Source organism: Protobothrops mucrosquamatus, unplaced genomic scaffold (genome assembly GCF_001527695.2).
Source record: "Protobothrops mucrosquamatus isolate PMUCROS unplaced genomic scaffold, P.Mucros_1.0 scaffold209, whole genome shotgun sequence".
Taxonomy (NCBI): Eukaryota; Metazoa; Chordata; class Lepidosauria; order Squamata; family Viperidae; genus Protobothrops; species Protobothrops mucrosquamatus.
Genome location: NW_015386563.1, coordinates 665,545 through 686,286, shown reverse-complemented (window position 1 = coordinate 686,286; position 20,742 = coordinate 665,545). Strand labels below are relative to the sequence as shown.

General features: G+C 35.8%; 1 protein-coding gene across 1 annotated transcript in view; it reads right to left on the bottom strand.

Moving 5' to 3' along the window:
* CFAP46 (cilia and flagella associated protein 46) overlaps window positions 1–20,742 on the bottom strand; it is a 121,364-nt gene that overhangs the window by 31,952 nt on the left and 68,670 nt on the right. The window contains exons 38-49 of the mRNA XM_029283739.1: window positions 16,758–16,958; window positions 16,023–16,129; window positions 14,432–14,614; window positions 13,220–13,355; window positions 11,223–11,411; window positions 9,514–9,702; window positions 8,067–8,207; window positions 6,445–6,624; window positions 5,029–5,196; window positions 3,990–4,087; window positions 2,795–2,943; window positions 1,729–1,889 (exon numbers count right to left, since the gene is read on the bottom strand). Coding sequence (XP_029139572.1) covers window positions 1,729–1,889; window positions 2,795–2,943; window positions 3,990–4,087; window positions 5,029–5,196; window positions 6,445–6,624; window positions 8,067–8,207; window positions 9,514–9,702; window positions 11,223–11,411; window positions 13,220–13,355; window positions 14,432–14,614; window positions 16,023–16,129; window positions 16,758–16,958 — 1,902 coding nt within the window. The remainder of the gene's footprint in view (window positions 1–1,728; window positions 1,890–2,794; window positions 2,944–3,989; window positions 4,088–5,028; window positions 5,197–6,444; window positions 6,625–8,066; window positions 8,208–9,513; window positions 9,703–11,222; window positions 11,412–13,219; window positions 13,356–14,431; window positions 14,615–16,022; window positions 16,130–16,757; window positions 16,959–20,742) is intronic.

Here is a 20,742-nt window from a genome sequence, read left to right as displayed (position 1 = left end):
TTCATCCTCTTCCCCTGTCTCTTGTAGCTAACAAAGTGAGAAAGAGCCTGTGGCCTAGGGGCAACACTTCTGCTTAACATGCAGACAGCCCAGGTTCGAATCTCAGCAAGGGTATGTCTGGCTGATGAAAACCTAATAAGGTTAGAAATAGCTATCCCAGTACTCCCTTAATTCTTTGTTAGCAATCCAAATTTTGAAACACACACACACACACACACACACACATATATATATATATAATTTTTAATGTGTGCCAGTGTGCCCACAGTAAAAAATGACAATAAATGTTATCTAATCTAATCTAATCTAGATCTGATTCTGCTACTGGATAGGGAAAACATGGATGCTGCCATAAATTGATCAACTGGGACTAGAAGTAGTGTTGCTAGAAGCGATATATGTCTGATTAATAGATACATCTGGCCTATCACCCACAAAAACATCTTCATAGTCCTCTGTATGAAAATTAGTGGAGGAGCTGGAAGGGCATTCTGAAAAAATGGTTGTTGATCAAGGAGAGGAAGAGTGGCAACCATATGGAAGCATGATATTTCTAAAATGCCTGTTTCTCCTGTGTCGCAACAGTGATGATATCTTATGGCAATACAATGGAGGAGGCAGGCCTGGATTCTAGAAGACTGAGCTATTTCCACAGCAAGATGTGATGGTATTGAATCTTTATAGTCAGGCCAGTCCCTTTTACCAGCTCAAGGGGCTAAGGATGAAAGCTGGAGAAGGACAAACTGGATCCACAACTGCTGGTGTTAGTAACCCAGAGGAATCACCAGGTAGCCTTGCATCATCCAAGTGTCTGAAATAAGCATAGTATGGGAGCTTTGAAAATCTGAGCTTGAAGAAACATGCTATGCTACTTGCATCCTCTACAAACCACCAATTAGCAGGAGATTGGCCACAAAACCTTACTGGCAGTAAGTAAGTGAGCATGCTGCTGATTAAGTAACAGATCCTGACACAAGAACCTGCTTTACCATAGCCATTGCTCCAATTGAATAGTCTATACTGATGATTCAACCAAAAGAATTCTACCATTCAATTTAAAAAGAAAAAAATGTCAACAGGGAATATTTTAAATGTAGAATTGCATTTGTAGACTGATATTTATGCCTAAAATGTCCAGTTAACATGTTGGCCAAGTGCATTAAAGTTCCTTCAAAGAGTGAAAAAGATCTCTCTTAAGCAAATTGGTGTTGGCTAGATTTTTCTGATAACAGATTCTAAGGTTTTTTTCCTTTCTATTGGTGATGTTCCCCAGTTATTCCTTATGGATCTTTTAAAATAAAAATTTCAAAAAAAAAATTAAAAATCAGAAATTAAGTAGCTTCTTCTATAGGTTGGCAGATAGGTAGCAATCATAACAGATTTCTACCCAACCTAATCTTGTGGCTCTAGGTGAAAAACAAGGGAAGAAGGTGCTTTTTCTGAATTTCTATTGTTTTTGTGACCAGAACATTCAAGCACAAGTTTTCCAACTTTGGGTCTTATTCCATCAGAACGCTGCTAATTTACAATGACCCCACTTTGTTCACATCCTTATTGGGGACAAAAATGTATCCTATATAAGCAACTGTTATATATTATCTCATCAATAAAATTAAAATAAATGATTATTTTACAAACATGTTATATTATTTGTAAAAAAAGCCAACATGGATCCACCATCTAAATTACTGAATTATATGTGTATTTCATTTTAAAAAAATTTCTTACAGTGTCTAGTTTGGCAGATGATACTTGTTTTCTTTGAAACTCATTTTCTTCTATTTCTCTCAAAAGACCATCCATCATCTCCTCTTTAAAAACCTCAACTTTTTCCAAAATATTTAAGAATGTTTCTGGATTCACAGGGCTCCGGACAATTTTAGCCTGCACTGTAGTTAATAAAAATTCAAACCAACAAAATGCATTCAAACCTGTTTAAAAAAACACTGATTTTTCTTTTTCATACCCCCATTTATGTAGCATATAAACAGAGAAATGAATGAGTACTAGAGATGAATAATAAAAGTGTGTTTAGTTATTATTATAAAACAGCTATATTTCTAGATAGCCATTCATGAAGGATATATGAGCACTGAAGTATCACCCTCTCAGTTCTAAATGTAAAATAATAGAGATACAAGGAATTGAAATTATTTAAAATTCAGTAAAATCTCAGTTTAACAGAGCTCCTCATCCCTCCAACAAAAGGTAAGTATTTTACCTTTCAACAACTCTGAAGTCACCCCTGCCTAAGCCCACTTTGCAGGCTTCCTCATCCTGAAGCTTCTTCCACTTTCTCAATTTTGCACATGCACAAAATGCAAGTTGGATTTATCCAAAACACACATTTAATGGATGCCTTCTCCTCCAAAATAATCCATTAAACTCAGACTTTAATCTATAAGTTCTATGATTAAAATGAACCTGGGAATAAATCAAGGGCTACTTTGGGTTGGCATGAAAAGTATTTTCCTGATTCAGAAATGAATAGGAAAGGCAAAAGAGAAAAGAGGAGAAAATAATTTGCCCAAGCAAAATTACTGTTCAAAGTTTGAATTAACTTTATTATGTGGTTATACAAACAAATTTGATGGGCTCTGTACCAATGTGATGACATTACTGAAAAAAAAATCATGCTGAGACAGACTATTGTCAATTAAAGAGGTTAAACTCAGGGACATATTTTGGTTGCTAAGAAACTGAACTTTTATCACCCAAATGCTCATGTGTGACTATCCAGTGCAGTTGTGCAGAGAAAAATGCAATTGTGTTTGCATTATTTAGAGATACTTACAAGTTGGTTGAGCAAATTTTCCTTTCTGTTGTCCACCCTTTTCCTTCCCACCTTTTTCCTTTGGCTGTCCACCCTTTTCCTTTTGTTCCTTTTGCTCTTTAGGGTTGGTTGATTTTACTTTCTCAAGTACAGCACCATACAATAAAGATCTATCCAAAGGGGAAAAAAAACCCATAACTTTATTTTCCTGAACACAAGTAGTTCTTGTTTGGTGGTTGCAACATGGTGAAATGGATGGTTGTGGGTGACACGGTTGCTAAGTAAATCACATGACTGAGAGAGAAAGAAACACCCTACAAAGACTGCTGAGTGCTGCCATCTCGTTTAGATAAAGTTTTCCCATACAGTGTCTTGTGCCTGACCTGTTTTTTTCTCCAATTTTTGTCCCCACACAGGATGAAGAGATGACTTAAACCAAGTATCTCTTCCTGAACTGCTTTTCTTTGCAGCAGTGTAGCATGTCCCTAAAAAATGCTACCCTCAAATTAACAAGCTTGCCTCTGTAACCTTAATTAGTTGATTAAAAATTCTCTGGCCAGCTTGCAGCTACTGATCAAAGCTGACCAGATCATAATCAGTTGCCATGAAGGGCTCTATAGGTCACATCCAGCATTCTTAAACATATTGAAACCATACTGCTTGTTTAGCAGAGATGTAATGTGAGCATAGCATTGAGTAGGCTTTGGATGATCTCCAAGGCCCTACTTCCCCTTAAATTATTTATTTTTTATTTATTCAGCTTATATGCCCCCATTTCTCGTATAATTATATTATTCTGATTCCATAAATAAAGCAAAAACTTGACAATCCACAAACTGTTTCCTTCATATAGGGAGGAGTTTATTCCCATAGTATTGGTAATTGCAAAACGGGCCTTCAAGCCTATACAGAGTTTGGTAGTTAATCATCACACTACGTGTTTATGAATGAGTTTCACAAGTCCATCCAATATATTACAGCTGTATCAGTTGAAATGGGAGGATGGCAAGAGTCACACCTAGGGCATGTATGGCACATTATGGGAAGGGATTCCTAACAAAAAGCTCTAAATACTAGAAGCTTCCTAACAGAATTTTTCATATAGGTAAATACATGAACTGGAGAGACTATGTTGAAAAAGTAATGATATTCAGAGGTAATCATGTTTAAACATTATGCTTGCATCAGTCACTCATGAGCATTGTTATATTCATACCTGTCTCCTGAATGCTGGAGAATAACTATATGAAAATTTGCTGGCAGTTCATTCATGATATTAAAATGGTGTGAAGAAATAGAGAGGCTTCCCCATGCCTACAAAAATAATAATTATTATTATTTTTCAAAGAAGTTAAGAATACCATTCCTAAATATTATAGAGTGTTATAACAGCATTCTTATGGAGATTTTGAGTGGATATAATTATTATTATTTGTAAATATTTACATGTACAGATAGTTAACATATACATATACAGATAGTTCTCGACTTATAACAGTTCATTTAGTGATCATTTAAAGTTATAACGGCACTGAAAAAAGTGACTTCTGACCATTTTTCACACTTAATGACCTTTGTAGCAGCCCCATGATCAGATGCTTCGTAAGTGACTCATATTTAAGATGGTTGCAGTGTCCCAGGGTCATGTGATCACCTTTTGCAACCTTTTGACAAGCAAAATCAATGGGGACGCCAGATTCACTTAGTAACTGTGTTACTAACTTATTAACTGCAGTGATTCACTTAACAACTGTGGCAAGCAAAATTGTAAAATGGGGCAAAACTCACTTAAATGTCCAACTGAACAACAGAAAGTTTTGGCTAAGTTGTGGTCATAAGTTGAGGACTACCTATAATCATAATAGCTTAAACCTATAGAAAAGGATTTATAAGTTATATGTTAATGATTAATGTATAAGGATACTTCATTACAAAATTACAACAAACTATCTGTGTGCTAAGAAAATGTATAAACGGACGAACCTTTCAAATATTTGAAAATGCAATTATTATGTTCGTCCATTTATTGCTTGTGCAATTATGCAGTAAAACATCTGCACAGAAATAGAATTAGACAGTCAACTACTTATGTAAAATAATTGCAATATTACTGCCCTTTTTAGAAGGAACTTTTTCAGAATAATGTTGTAGGAAAAGAGAACAAAGTACCATCTATGCATCCTGACAGGTGTTTCGATGAAAGCTCTCTCTGGAACTGAGCAGGAATCACCATTTTATTTAACTGACCGAATTACCTTTGATATAGCAGCCAACCTGTGTTCTATAGTTTTGAGGAGACCAGTGGTTTCTCCTCTTTGTTGCAAGTGGTGCTGCAGATGCAACATTGCTGCCATTTGTGAACTGCTGCTGTTCAAGGTAGCCGCTAACAGGATTTCTTTCATAATCAAGGACGCTGTACAGCTCTGAAAGATTGTAATATTAGATTTAATATCAGGTAAGCAAATGTTTTTAAAAACAGATTTCTAGTCAAAACCCAACAAGCTATTTATAGATACATTAAAATATTGTAAAAATATTTTCAACCTGATTCACATTAAATATAAAGGACATTTCCAACCATTTACTTGCTTCCAGGGAACAGCCTTTCCATAATTCTTACCCATTTTCTTACCTTAAAAAAAGAATTATGTAACTTTTATTTAAGTACTGATTATTAAAGATCTTTCTTTACTCTGTTTCAAGAGAATTTCAGATGAAAAACATTGGTATTTTTCCCAGAACAACATTTTAAATTATTTGCTTTGCAATGAAAGCAACTTAACTCTTCGGAAGGTGAATATAAAACTTCCTTCCAATGTGCCTTAAATCTATAGATCTCTAGATGCTAACCAAGAAAGATGATTTTCATTGATCAAGAGTTCTCAATTACAGTACATGTACATCACATTCAAAATAATAAATATATAACGTAATTATAGTTGAAGCAAGCAAGAATTATAATTTCATCCCATAATATAATGGTCTGCATTCATAGATCCTTCGTATTTTAATATTAATATCACTGATTACTGTAAGGAGTTTGAAAAACATTCTGATTCCAGAATGGACATTCTAGAGTCTTCTACCAAGTTTGGAATAAAAGTGTTTCAATTTGAATCCAAATCATGGACAACTGAATTATGCATTAGCCAAAAGCCCAGAAAGTCTCAGTTTCTTTCATGCTGTCACTGACTGGAGTTAATAAAGAAGAGCAGAGTGCAGTCAGTGAAAAAAAGACAGATAGGCTGTTCAGATGTTTTTAAATTCTTTACCACAGAAAAGGATTGCAATATATCACACATTTGTGCTTTTTTTTTTTTCACCCTAACCCCTTAATCTTGCAAACAATTTTTAACACTATCCCAGGGAGGGGATCTCATCTACAGCCATCCAATTTATTTTTATGACCAGATGATAAAAAATGAGAAAGCAAGGAGCTTGTTTCAACTTCCCTTTGTTCCCTATAATGTAATTCTTGGGTCATTTCAAGTTCTTTCCCACTAGAATACAGTATTTTCAGAACGTGCTGATGGAAGATTCTAAGGTGAACTGTTTTATTCTGAGGTTGGAACAAAACTTTTCTTGTGTTTAGCACACAACTATAATTACTAATCTAGTTTAATTGGTAGCAGACACGATTATTATTATTTGATTTACAATTCTTGTCTTACCTGATAAAGAGCTAAAAACTGACTTGCTGAAACGGGATCAAATTGTCCAAAGCACTCCACCATTTCCAAACTAGCAGCTGCCAAGGTATCGACCAGGTTGTTATTAATTGCAACATTAATGCACTGCAGCAAAACCTCAGTTGACTGAAATATGTATTCATGAGTCCAGGTCTGTCTCTTCTATACAGTTAAAAAAAGAACAACGTTCAGTATTGCTGCATTTACTCTCAGAGACGAGAATGAAACACATAGGTACTTATTCCTTTGTGGAAGATGCATGAGTTTGTTCTTTCCTCAAACAAATGTTGCTGACTTCAAACATCTGGGTATTTTGAATGCTTAGCTTTCCTCTATATTGATAGCTTTGATTCTTTTTCCCACAATAATTCAAGACAAGGTTGCATGATGGAGTTCCTTAGTTACAAATACTCAGCCCACATTTCCTCATCTATTTCTCATTTCAAGAACAACTAATATCTGTGGTAAGCAATGCTTTTCATAGAGTTTCTCTTTTCCATCTATACCCAACCAAGGAAGTCCTCTGTGCCTCTGTGGAAGCCATAGACATAAGTCTGACTTCTAAAGACTGGTAAATTTTGAATAACAATGGCAGTCATGCTTCATTTTCACATGTTCCCCAGATTGTTAAAGGATTATCTTAAAGATTATCTTAAAGATCTTCCTTTTAATGTTTCCAAATATGATATTAATTGGTTTTTATATGAAATATCAGTGCTCTCAGGGTTTAAAGCCAAACTGCTTTCCCAAAAAAGAACATCATGGTTCAATTTAGAGAGGTTCTTTATGAATAATGGACATGTTTGCTTTGCATTCTGTCTCTCTAGAAATCGTAGGTGAATGGCATAGGGAAATCCCATTGGAAATGGAAAGTTCATCTAGGGTTAGGGCTAGGGTTAGCCCTCCCCAGATGATCTGCCCTCGAAACAAACATCACTGTTCAATTTAGAGACTATGCCTGATGGACCTTTTTCCATTCAAGTCTCTTTAGAAATCCTAGGTAAATTGCATGTGAAAACCCCATTTGAAATGAGGTCTGGCCCCAAACTAAACATCATGGTTCCGTTTAGAGGTTCCTTATGCCTAGTAGACATGTTTGCTTTCCATTTCACCTCCCTAGAAATCCTAGCCAAATTTCATGAGGAAAGCCCCATTTCAATTGAAAAAGTCATCTAGGGTTAGGGTTAGACCCCCATGAGGTTTGGCCCAAAAATGAAGATCACAGTTCAATTTAGAGACTTTCTATATATCTACTGTACTACTTTGGTTTCCACTGTGTCTCTCTTGAAATCCTAGGCAAATATCAGGTAGCATGGTTATTACCAATTTGTTTTAGGACAAATCATCTTTCCTTGCATTGCATCCTTTCCAGATCTAAATCCATCTGAATAACTTTGGGAAGAAATTTATATCTTTAATTATAACTGTTACTACAATACCCTCAACAAATCTCTGACACACTTTCAGTACTGTGAGCTGTTGCTCCCAGAACTGCAAACCAGCATTGCTAAAGAAATACTGCGAGATGTAGTTTCAGCACAATTGATATGTGTCAGGATATGCCCTAATTTAGATGATGCTGTGCATGTTATACAGAAACATACCCTTAATTCATTGGCTTTTTTTCTGTAGTCATCAAGTTGTTTTTTAGTAAGTTGCAGCAGAGGACTTGGAGCTTCATTATGTTCATCTATTGTTTCTGTTTCTGGTGGTGGAGATTTCTCAGAATTAATTTTAGCCACCTCCTGTATATCATAATTATAAAAAAGAATCATAGTCAAACAGAAATGTATTTGTTTTAGAAAACATGCAGCCCAATGCAAGGTTTAGAAACACACGAAAGGCCTCCCTTGAGTTTGTAGCAGAATGCTACAAATACAGTCCTTCTACGCACATTTAAATGTGAGAGGTGTTGATTTCAGTCCACACTTGCCTTCAGCTCACACCAATTATTCCCAAAAATATACACATGGATCATTTGCTTTAGAAAAGAGAAAGAGCAGCTGATACAAACTCAGAACTGCTTGTATCAACAGCAAAGATGTCTATAATGATAGAGTATTTTTTACATTTGCTTTAGCTCACATTACATCCTGAATAAATTCAACAATAGAAATTGAATTAAATGACTGTTTAAGCAGAATGCAAATCCATAGTACCCTTGGCAAATGAACTCAACAATAATTAATAAATTATCTCTATGTTACATTGACCTAAGTGGTCAATGTTATATTTGATAGCTTTTTCTTTCTACTCATCTTTTAGAAATGATATACTTAAAAGATGATTTAAAACATTTCCTTATCTTTTAGCACCAAAAATCAAAATACTGCTAAAAGAAATAATTTGTTTCATCTCAATATTATTACTCCAAATCCTTCTCTGAATAGTGCAAATTGTTCAGTAACTCCTGGCAACTTAAGATTCAAATTGTAAAAGTCAACAATAAAGTAAAAGCCTTTTTTTTCCATCAGTCACAAAGCTAAACAGATGGAAGAGGAATATCTGAAGACACCTCATTTTATTCAACTTGTTAATTTTTCTCATTTTGTTGTCTCAAATTATACCTCTAATTAACAAAAAAATATTCAGCAGTGAAATGTTCTTGCTTATTACTCAAAGAAGGTAGCAGTATCAGTGGATTCTAAAAAAACTTTGAGATTTGCTATAAAACAAAAATTATGTATGGGGAAAAAAAACCAGAAGAAAAATCAATCTCTAAAAAACTGCCTGGTTTTGACTGAGTGTGGTTAGAGGCACCTGTGGGGCAGGTGGTGTCAAAAATTCAAGATGGTGACTGTAATCATGTGATCAAACCCTTGCTCCTCTGCTTAGAAGACAGAGGATACTGATTGCTGGAGAGAATAGAAAACTGAGATTACTAAATATCACTGCAAATGACAGCATTTTGTTGTGGGTCTTATTTTATATCACATATCATAAGCTTGCACTAAAAATGGCCAATGAAATCTATTTGGAAACAATGCAACCACAAAATCCAATAAAAGAGATTTAAAGAACTTTAATTATATTGCGTAAACTAGGCCTTACTATTGCATTTTCACACCATTGAATATCCACACTAAAAGGCTCTATATGATTAGCTAAGAAATGTAGACTCCTTCCAGTGAGGTAGAGGTACTTGGCTCTTATGTCAGGACAACCACTACAAAGACTCGGTAGGCTTGTAAGTTGAGCATGGGCATTATGACCAACTGTTTGCCCAAGGGTGATCCAATCCTGTTAAGAATCCAGAAAATATAAAATAAAATGAACAAACTGTTAAGGAGGTCAAAACAGTAAAAAAAAGATTTAAAATATGCTTGCATTCAAAAATATTTACCAAAAATAGAAATAAATGAGTGCTTTAGGAACTGACTCCTAAAATGTTGCTACAAAAATTACACAAGAGAGACATTCCTGAAAACCTCTAGGTACTATCTAATATTTGGCACTTGCCATATACTTGTTTTTAGCAAGGAGTTTGTACTAGGATATTTTACAGTGGTTAAGTTAGATCAAATACTTGTGAACTTCCGTATGGTTTCAGCCCTAATTTTATAAACTGCTTTGATACTTTGAGGGAGACGAACACTGGGAGAAAGAATGGAAAAGTAAATTCAATTCTCTGGTACATTCAGTAGAGTTTGATATTGTCAACGTGTATGTTTCTAGCCACTCAGGATGGAAGTGGGAGTTTTGTACCCAAAGAGCTATTTATTGTGGATAGTGACTAGAAATTGCTGCCACACTCTAGGAGCAATTATATTAATGAGTTTCACATAAGATTTTAAAATTAATATCAGCGTAAAATCACTGAGTGAGATCATTCAGAAGTCTCCAAGGCACATTTCTGCTCTTTAAGAAATATCAGGTTTGTAGTCTGTGAGTAGTTTTGTTCGTTGCCTGAAAGTTGAAAATATCCTGTGATACAGAGGATTGGTTTCCCCAAATAAATTGATTGTATCATGAGATCTTTCCAAGAGATAGCCACAATTTTCCAAACTGATGATATTTAATTTACAGCAATAAATTGAATGTAATAAATTATACCTATATATGTATGTACATTAAATTACTAATAGATAATATTGCCGGCTGAATGGCAACTTTGTCTATATAGGTATTCCTTGACTTGTGACTACAATTAAGGCCAATGTTTCTGTTGCTAAGTGAGACAGTTAAGTGAGTTTTGCCCCATTTTACAACCTTTCTTGCCACAGCTGTTAAGTGAATGCAGTTATTAAGTTAGTAGCATGGTTGTTAAGTGAATCTGACTTCCCCATTGACTTTGCTTGTCAGAAGTGATTACAAGAAGTGATTACATCACACCAGGACACTGCAACCGTCATAAATATGAATCAGTTGCCAAACATCTCAATTTTGATCATGTGATCATGGGGATGCTGCAACTGTCGTAAGTCGGAAAAATAGCCGTAAGTTACTTTTTTCAGTACCGTTGTAACTTTGGTCACTAAACGAATGATTGTAAGTTGAGGACTACCTTATCTTTTCTCATTCCTTAATCATCAGAATTCCCTATGTATATTTTTCAAGGGTGGAGGGACTACTATGGTGAAAGATCTATTTCTATGTTTTCTGAGGTACTTACCTGTATCTGGATTGAACCTTAAAAAACAACAACCCTAAAAGTGTTTTGCTGATGTTTTGAATGAGACTTCCATGATAATAATGATTTCTATATGTGGCAAATTGTATGCACAAGAGTTTAATTATGAACGTATTGCACAAGTGCATACCTGTTCAACTGAAGAAGTATCAGGTGTAAACCTTACAAAATCCTCAATAATTTGCTCAATTTGGTCTGCTCTAGCTTCTTTGTTCTTTTTTTCAATGTTGATAAGAACAAAAATATCCAAAATGATCTCTACGAAGTTCACCTTCATGTTTGCAAGCCTTCTCATTAAAGGTGTATTTATATTTCTAGTCTGAAATAAAAAAAATATTATACTGAAAATGGAAAAGAAACATTAAAAAACAATCTCAGTTTCCATAATTGCAAAAAATATCAAGATAAACATAGGATCCAAGTATGGAGGAAAGAAAACCATGATCACCATGCCTCATTTCAGCCACTGACTCGCTATTCTGGCTTTTGACAAGTTGGCTGTCCTTATATAGCCAGGCCTACTAAAAACTGTATAAAAAGAGAAAACAGTTGCAAAATAGAATACGGAGAAGAAGGTGCACATGCTTTTAGACAGATATTATAATATATACATATAAAATGTTAAAATTAACCTTCACAAGAAGATTGGCATGCAAATTCCAAAATTAAAGGAGTCCTATACTGAATATTGATAAAGATCACTGGTGGTTGTATGTGTTCAGAATTTAGAGCCTGGGTGTATTTCAGATTTAGCTCAATCCCAAACTGAATTAGGCAGATTTGGATAGATTCAGGAGTCATATAAACTGACGTAGACTAAATCAAATCTGAGCTGATACACAAATTCTGTTAACGAACCTTAAATACAGTGATGTACAGAAAAGGGGGCTGGGATCACTAATTATAATATGCTCTGCTTAACTATAATTTCTTTAATGCATAATTGACTTGAATATGGTGCTAATAAAAGCAATAGCTTCTAGGTTCATAACACATGCTAACTCAAAACAACAGAAACCATATTTTGGCATTGTAGATTGCATGAACATGTTTAGTATGTCTGTAAACTTGATATATTTTTCTTTATACTCTTCCAGAAAAAGAAATTCCAGGGAGGGAAGGGAGAAAAGGCAGAATGTTTGATTAATAGCCTATATAAGCACTAAAACCTATAATTCTGTCATTAAGGGCTATCTAACTACAGAATAGGATTTAATAAATTACTAAACTCTTTTAGAGTTTAAATGTTTTAGCTGGACTTCTGTCGCAGAAACGGAATTAATAAAAGAGGTTTGAGGGTGCTATGGAACCTGAACAGATACAGAATTAGGAGCTTGTTTGGAAAAATGGTGGATGTTTAAGTATTCTTGTTTCTGCCACTGTATACCACCTCTTCATCACCTGTGATTTGGTGACAGCTAAGAACAACATTTAAAAATTTTCTCTTTTGTCTCACTATAACCTTCTAGGCCTATGTCTTTTCTTAATGTCTTGTCATACAGGCATACAGTATATAAAATATCTATCTCTGTATCTCTCCATGTAGCTCTCTCTTTCTCTCTCTCCCTCCCCCCCACCAAATATACTGGTAATGGGGGTGGAGAAGATTAAGCAGAAGATTTATTTCTCCAACAATCAGTGCTGGCATTCTTTAGAAAGTCTGTAATTTTCTTAGATCCAGCTCCTTCTGTGGCATCCATTTCATAACGCAGGCTTATACAAGTAAAGAAGCAAAAACCTGGATAAATTAATCTGAAAAATAGTGAACTTGGTTTTCCCAGGTAAGGCTGTTGCCCATAGCCCACCTGCCAAAGTGTTGTAGTTTTGTCTCCAAAACATGACAATTCTGCAGCATTTTGATAAAGTTATGTTGAACAGAAAAAAAGAAGTTCTGTTTGTTGATTTCCAATTATTATCAATGGAAAAGTTGGATTTACAATCAAAATTAACATTTAAGCCATACATTGAATTGGGGACTGTTTCAACTGGATTTGGGACTGAAGACCTGTCATACTTTCAGTTTATATCTGCACTGTCCTGTATTTCTGAAATAATTTAATACATCCTTTTAACTGATAATAGTCTCCATGTTGTGGATGCTGACTGTAACACACATAAACATCATACCTCATTAATTGGAAGTATATTATTAATATGTTGGAAAAACTCTTCCATTTGTGATACTGCACATTGTGCTAATCTATATGCATCTATATAATGACTTTGCTTGTCTGCAGCAGGTTCTGTATGTTTACCAAGTATCCTGTAAAAAATAATTTTGAACAGAAATAATATTTAGTACCTTTCTAAATAAAATAGAATGGAAAAAGAAAACATATAAGCAATACAAACGTAACAAAATTAAATTACTAAAATAGCTAAAAAAAGAGAGGAAAAAGGATAAAGAAAAAGAGCTACTGAGTTTATGTTTTCCTTTTTGTACATATGCTAGTTTAAGCGCAGAGTTGCCTTATCAATGAGATGACCAGCACATATATACATACATACATACATACTCCTTAGAAGACAGACTGTGTTTATATTTGCCTTGCTGCATTGTACTGTAGGTGTGGGAACCATTCTTCGTAAAATTAATTTATTAAAACCTAAAGCAGTTGTGTTTGACAAGGAGAAATGGAATGAGTAACTTAATGTTACTGTACATAAATGATGAAAAATTAGACCAAGTACATTAACTTGTGTATCTTGGTAGGTCATTTACTAAAGATGTTAAAAAAATAAATATATAAAGAAATGTCAATTTTAAGACCCCCTAAATGCTGCTAGATGTATGATCTGTTTGAAAGAATGAATACTCTCAAAATAAGTGAAAATGGCTGTGTATAAGAATTTATTTTTGCTTTTAGTTGTGTGGAGGTGAGGCTTACGTATTCAGAAGTATTAAAAACAATGCAGTAAGAATGGGATACTTAAAAAAATATGTGTGTTAAAACAAGAAGAGAATTACAGAATTGCAAGACAAATACATGAAGAAAGAGTGAACGGTTTGAAATGAAGGGGAAGACCAAGTGAATTATGATTGGATGGAACTGATAAGATCCTCAGAAAGAGAAAAATGAGAATTTTAAAGAACAAATGGAAATGTATGAAGTATATAAACAGGCAAAAATAGCTTACAAGGGTAGAAAGGCTTGAAGAAATGAATGGTGCTTGCAATGTTTCCCTTTCTTTTTCTTATAGTACCTCATGTTTTTAATTACTTTGATTCTTTCCTATTCTTTTCTGCATTCTATGAAATGTTGCTTATTTCAAAAAACAAATAGTGTCATGGTATATATGCATGTAGTTATTTATGAAAAATTCTATCTGAGGACTTACCTATGAATATTTGCACATGCCATCAATGCATCAGCACTACGATCTTTATATCCATAAGAAACGAAGATCTTCTGTATGTGAATTAACTTATCATAGGATTCCAGCAATATTATTTCCAACTCATTAGAAAAACCACTAGTGTTAATGAGATATTTAACCAAATCTATCTGTATATATGCTTTCCTGCATAGGAGAGTATATGAACAACATAAGGTCAGAGATTTCCTCCAAAGTAGCACATATATTTAAGCAACTATTCTTATTGCTATAAAAATAGCTCCTTGACTAACATTTAATTAATTAGTTAATTATTAGAGCAAATCAGAAAAGCAGAAAAATCACTCAGTAGCAAAGAATAAATTTCAGTTTGTTCGTAAAAAATTGAATAAATAAATATCAAATAAATCTATGACCAAAAAGTGAATGTTGGGCAGTCCTTTTATTTATAATTTCTCTATACAGGTAGTCTTCAACTTATAACAGTTCATTTAGTGACCATTCAAAGTTACAACCGCACTGAAAAAAGTACGGGGTCATGTGATCATCTTCTGCGACTTTCTAATAAGTAAAATCAATGGGGAAGCCGATTCACTTCACAACCATGTTACTAATTTAACAATTGCAGTGATTTGTTTAACAAATGTGGCAAGAAAAGTCGTAAAATGGGGCAAAATTTATTTAATGAATTTCTCACTTAGCAACTTAAATTCTGGGCTCAATTGTGGTCATAAATTGAAGACTACCTGTATAGAAATAATATCTCTATATAACAACTTGTGTAATAAAAAAAAGTTGTTACTGCAATCAACAGCATCCTTTGGAGGAGGGATCAAAAGTGGTAAGAGTGTCATGGTATAGCAGTACAAAGTCCTTCCCCTTTATACATATTATATCTGCAATGCAGACGCCCAGCTTGGTGTGGGGATTAAAGCATCAGGCTAGAAACTGGGAGATCATGAGTTCTAGTTCCACCTTAGCCACAAAGCCTGCTGGGTGACTTTGGATCAATCACTTTCTCTCAGCCCTAGGAAAATGGCAATGGCAAATGCCCAAAAAATCTATAGGAACTAATCCAGGCAGGCACCAGAAGTTTTTTTAAAAAAATTACTCCTATGGTACACAGGAAAAAATTCAATGTACAAAAGCGGCAGTCCTTCACTCACACAACTACAACTGCCATCTTAGCTTTTTTAAAACCTTTCCCCCCACTTAGATGCTGGTGATTGCATTGCCTCCTTGCTTATTGTAATTTAGGAGGGGTCCACAAAGATGTTATTCAATCCAGATGCTACTGTTTTCACAGTTGCATGGCTTTATCTCCTTAAAGCGGTAGAATATTTTTTCTAGGTCTGTGTGGAATTCTGAAAAAAAAAGTTGAATTGATTTAATGAAAAGCAAAGAGATCATCTGCTCACACAAGGCCTAAAAAACAATTGGACCATTTTCAAAGCATGTGTGATCTTATTAAACTAGATTAATAGATTGAGGAGGCTGCAATGTTATTTTTGAAGAGGCATGTGGAGGATTGCATTATTACTTGATTATAAAAGTAAAGCTAAACTACAATACTACCTTAACTTGTAATAATTACCTGGCTTCAAAGCATGCAATTATAAAACCCAATTCAGATTCTCGGTTGGGTCTTTCCTTCAATAATGGCCTCAAGACATTTATGTTTTTTTGCAGAAAATGGCAAGCCTGCATCTATGAGAAAACAGGTTGTCAAAAATACTAACAAAGTATTTCAGGATAAATTGTATATTCTTCGGATTCTGTACAGCAAAGGAAAGCTGGAGTAAAACTGTAAACACAGTTGTGGTCACATAATTTTCACTTAGTGACCACTTCGCTACAATTGCGGTTACTAAAAGAGGGCTGCCTGTATTGATCGCTAGTATTAAAAGAGTAATGTACTACTGAATATTTCAACTAAATAAATGAATTACTTCAGGGGTCCCCGACCCCTGGGTCATTGCCAACTAGCGGTCCATGGTCCGTTCAAAACCGGGCTGTAGGAGAAATGGGCAAGTGTATGCACATGAAGCTCCACTTGCGTAAGCAGTGCACAAGTGCACGCATATGCGCAAAGCTCCACTCTTGCAAGCTCTTGAGTGGCCTCAAGCTTTGTATGTGAGCTCATGAGCCTGCCACTCAAGCAAGTGGAGCTTCATGTGTGAGTGCAAACACCCTCCACTCAATACACAACTCCATTTGTGTGAGCGGAAGGTACCCATGTGCACGTTCGCCTGATACACACACACACACAACCCACACACACCAGGCTGGGCCACCAAGTGGAAAGGTTTGTAACTGCTGATTTACTTACCATTTTATCATTTATTTCCTGGTCATCTCCTAAAATTGCATCAGTGAGAGCAAAAGTGCTATCATGCCAAAACTGTTCATTTCCACCTATCAAGCGGGCCTTTTCAAGCAGTGCCTTCGCTTGCCCATGGTTTTTTTCTAAATTAGCTAGTACAGCTAGAAGATAAAGGCATCGTGATATACCACATGGATCATTCATTTCCTAAAAAGAAGAGATTTCAAATACGTTTTCAAACGTAATTTGGAACATTATGATCGATAATATGCCAGAACATTCCATTCCATTTCATTCCATTCCAGGTCTTTATATATTGTGAAAAACAGATTTCAGAATCTATCCTCCAAGTTTCTGTTATTTATCACATGAAAATCTTTTTCAGAATAATTTCAATTAAATTCAATCAGGAAATGAAGAAGAGCTTGCTTAAACTAAGACAAATTATCACAGACTGCGCTCTTTCTGAATCTTGAGTCATAAAAAGGCAGACTTCTTAAGCTGCAATTTTCTGTACACTTACCTTGAAGTAAGACTCATTGAATTCAGAGGGTCTTACATCTGCATTGCACTAAAACTACTAGATAACCTTGCTCAATATTTTGCTTAGTTTTTAAACTAAGGGTTACATTTGAATAATTTGAGTAATAACTGCTAAGTCATGGCTGGTTCAGGAATTCTGGGAGTTGGTCCACGTCATTAAAAGGGCTCAAATACTTCAATCCTTTAAATCTTATTAATTCAAATAGTATATGTCCAAGAGATCAATCCCAAATCACAAATGTTAAAGAAATAAAAAACTTTCAAAACATTTATATAAGATTATCCTCCTGGGTCTCTTCACTCTACAAATCAAAAAATTCTTCCATGAACAGTCCTTGCTTCCATTCTTTTTTTCATTGCTGATCAACCTTCAAAGTCAGTGAGTCTTTCTGCCTTTTTCATTATCAATTTATAGCGTGTCCGAAATTTCTGCAGATAAGCCTGTATAATTCCATTATAACAAGATCTTCTGAAAGCACAAGCAGCAACATCTCCAGCTGATTTTCTCTGATGCACGACCCATAAATTAATTCTATAAGCTTTTTTCAAAATTTCATCAGGGAGGTACACCGGGACCATAACCGGATCTGTTACAGCTTCCTTTCCCAATTTTTCATGCTTATCATTTTCCAGATCTCTACCATATAACATATCATTATGAGTTATTTCCATAACATCTTCTTCAGCATTTTCACATAACTTTTCCGCTCGTTGCTCTGTGCAATCTGAAACTATAAAACTCTGAAAGACAGATGCAACATTTTCACAGAATCCTTCCAGTTTCTTAACCCAGAGATCTTCAACTTCCACAATAAATTGCTTTGCTGCTTGCTTCAAAACATACTGTAAGTCATTTGTAATTAAAGATAAAGGCATTTTCAGTAAAAAAAAAAAAAAGGGAAAAATTCTTTACAATACAACCATTTAGCCAGCAAAGAAAAAAGTATGGATTTTTCTTTCTTTCTTTCTTTCACAGTTCCGCAGCCATTTTAAAGCCATCCTCCAAACTTCTTTAAAAAACACTTCGATAATCCATAAAAATAATAAGTGTCACCAACAAATAGGCATTGCAAATTCTTTACAACTAAAACTTTCCAAAAACCAAAAATAAAACCACAATGTATCTCTATCCAGTTAGTAACCAGAAGAGAGTGAAAATAAAAAGCGAAAGTTTCTTATCAGTTCCAAAGAAACGGCAGTTCCACAGCCATTTTCCTCTCACTTTAAATCCCCACCAGAAAAGATGTTGATATATTCTCAGAGTCAAAGTTCCACGTAAATCAAAAACTACTCCAAACCTCCTGCTTAGTTCCATCTGCTTACAGTTTAAATCCAAATATCCTTCAGTAGCAGAGGTGGGAGCTGCATCTGGCTTCGCTCCAAATGAGTAGGAGCGAAGGCATCATGGGGCGCGGAGAACGTCCAGACTCCAGGCGAGCTAACATCTCTCATCCCCGATTAAAACAGAACCGGGGTGAGAGGAAGCTCTAGCCCTATCTGGACTTACTCACCCCTCCCTCTTTGCCCGAGGGACAAGGTTCCGAGCCGAGAGACAGCTGACGAACGCTGTCTCTTCAGGCTTTGACGCGCTCCCAGACGGGCGGCTAACAAAAGCCGCCATGCGGTGCAGCCTGTCACCACCGGAAGCCACAATTATGCTATTGCTGATCAAGAGTTGTGCAGCTACTATTGTAAAACTAGCCACAGTTTTTTCCTCTTATTCATGGTTATAAGATATATATTTCCTAGAAATGACAAATAAACAGAAACAGTTGACTTCCGGTGGCAGGCGCCTTCGCTGGACGCAGCTGTTTGCTGCTCCCGCCTGTTTCTGCGTAAAAGCCGTTTTGACAGCCTCCATCAGCTGTCAAACGGCTTGATACCTTTCCCCTGGGCATAGGGGGATAGGTGAGCTGCCCGAGGTAGGAGTTGAGTTCCCGAGTTGTCCCTTGTGGACGATGTAGGTGAGAACTCCTCCGGAGCCCCGGGATTCTCCGCGATCCAGGACGTCTTCGCTAATAAGCGAAGCTAGAAGCTGCCGTCACCGCTGCAACTTAAAGATAACTGTGAGTTTGCCGTATAAGCAGACGAACCGACCCTGGAAGTCTGTTTTGTAATTTATGGACTATACTCTAACTTGGACAATATATTCTTCTCGTATTTGAGTTGGAATGAGGGAAAGTGAACTTAAAATGGCGATGATTTGATACCTTTCAGCAAGAAGTGAAAGTGATTTCCGGTTTGAACTTTTGTTATTTCTAACTGGCGCATTATTTGCTTTGGCTGAATTTTCTATAAGACTTTTTAACANTTGTAAAATATACATCTCCGATGACCCAGACACCTCAGTCAACTTCAAAAACTTCCCACTCGTCACACCCTCCATCTTCTTCGTCCCCACCGCCCTCTGGCAAAGAACTGCAGGATTTGATGGCTGCAACTATTAAGCAAATGACTGAGATGTTTCAAGAGATGGATGTTAAAATGCAAAATAGATTTGATCAACTATCGCAGCAACAATTGGACTTATCACAACAACAGCATGATTTAGCACAGAAGCAGGATGATTATTGTGCGAATGTGGCAACTGCTTTTAAAGGCTTGGCGGATTATGTGGATGCAATAGCAGAAAGGGTGGAACAGAACGAGCAAAAAGCAGAAGGAAGTGATCATAGACTTGAGCTTGTAGAGGAGGGTCTGGAAAATGTTAGGAGTGATGTGCTGATCGCCCAATTTCGTGACATGGAGTTTGCAATTCGGATTCGTGGATTGGCTGAGGACCCAAAGGAGAACTTAAGACAAGTAATTGCAGACGCACTTGGGGATGCCTTATCGTGTGGCCAGGAAATTTATCTTGAAATAGAGCGTGTGTTCAGGGTAAATTCCTGGTTTGCAAGACAAAAGAATTTCCCTAGAGATATTGTGATATATTTTACAAGAAAGTCCAGACGTAATGAAATAATGCAGCTCTTTTACCAACAGAGATTCAAAATTTTGAATCAAGACATTATTCTTTTAAAAGAAATTCCAGCAAAAATACTTAGAGCGCGCAGAGATTATGCCTTTCTGACACAGGAGTTGAAGATCAGACAAATAAATTTCAGATGGGACATACTGGTGGGCATAATTGTAACAATATCTGGCAAACGCTACAGGCTTAACTCGATTAATAAGGCTAAAGATTTTATGGCGTCTGTTTTACAATCAGAACGCCCACCTACACCTCAGAGGACCAATGTGGTTGAGCAGATGATTGTGGATTTTTCCTCTGCCTCTGTTCAAGATCTAGAGGAAAGTCCAAAAGCTAATGGGAAGGAACAAAGAATTACGCGCGCAGCTCATAGACGCAAGGAAAAGGAAAGACAGATGACAGCTCGACCACCAGCTGATGCCCCTGCAGCTGATTGTCAAATACCGGCTATTTCGCAGCCAGTAGGTGGCGCTCGTC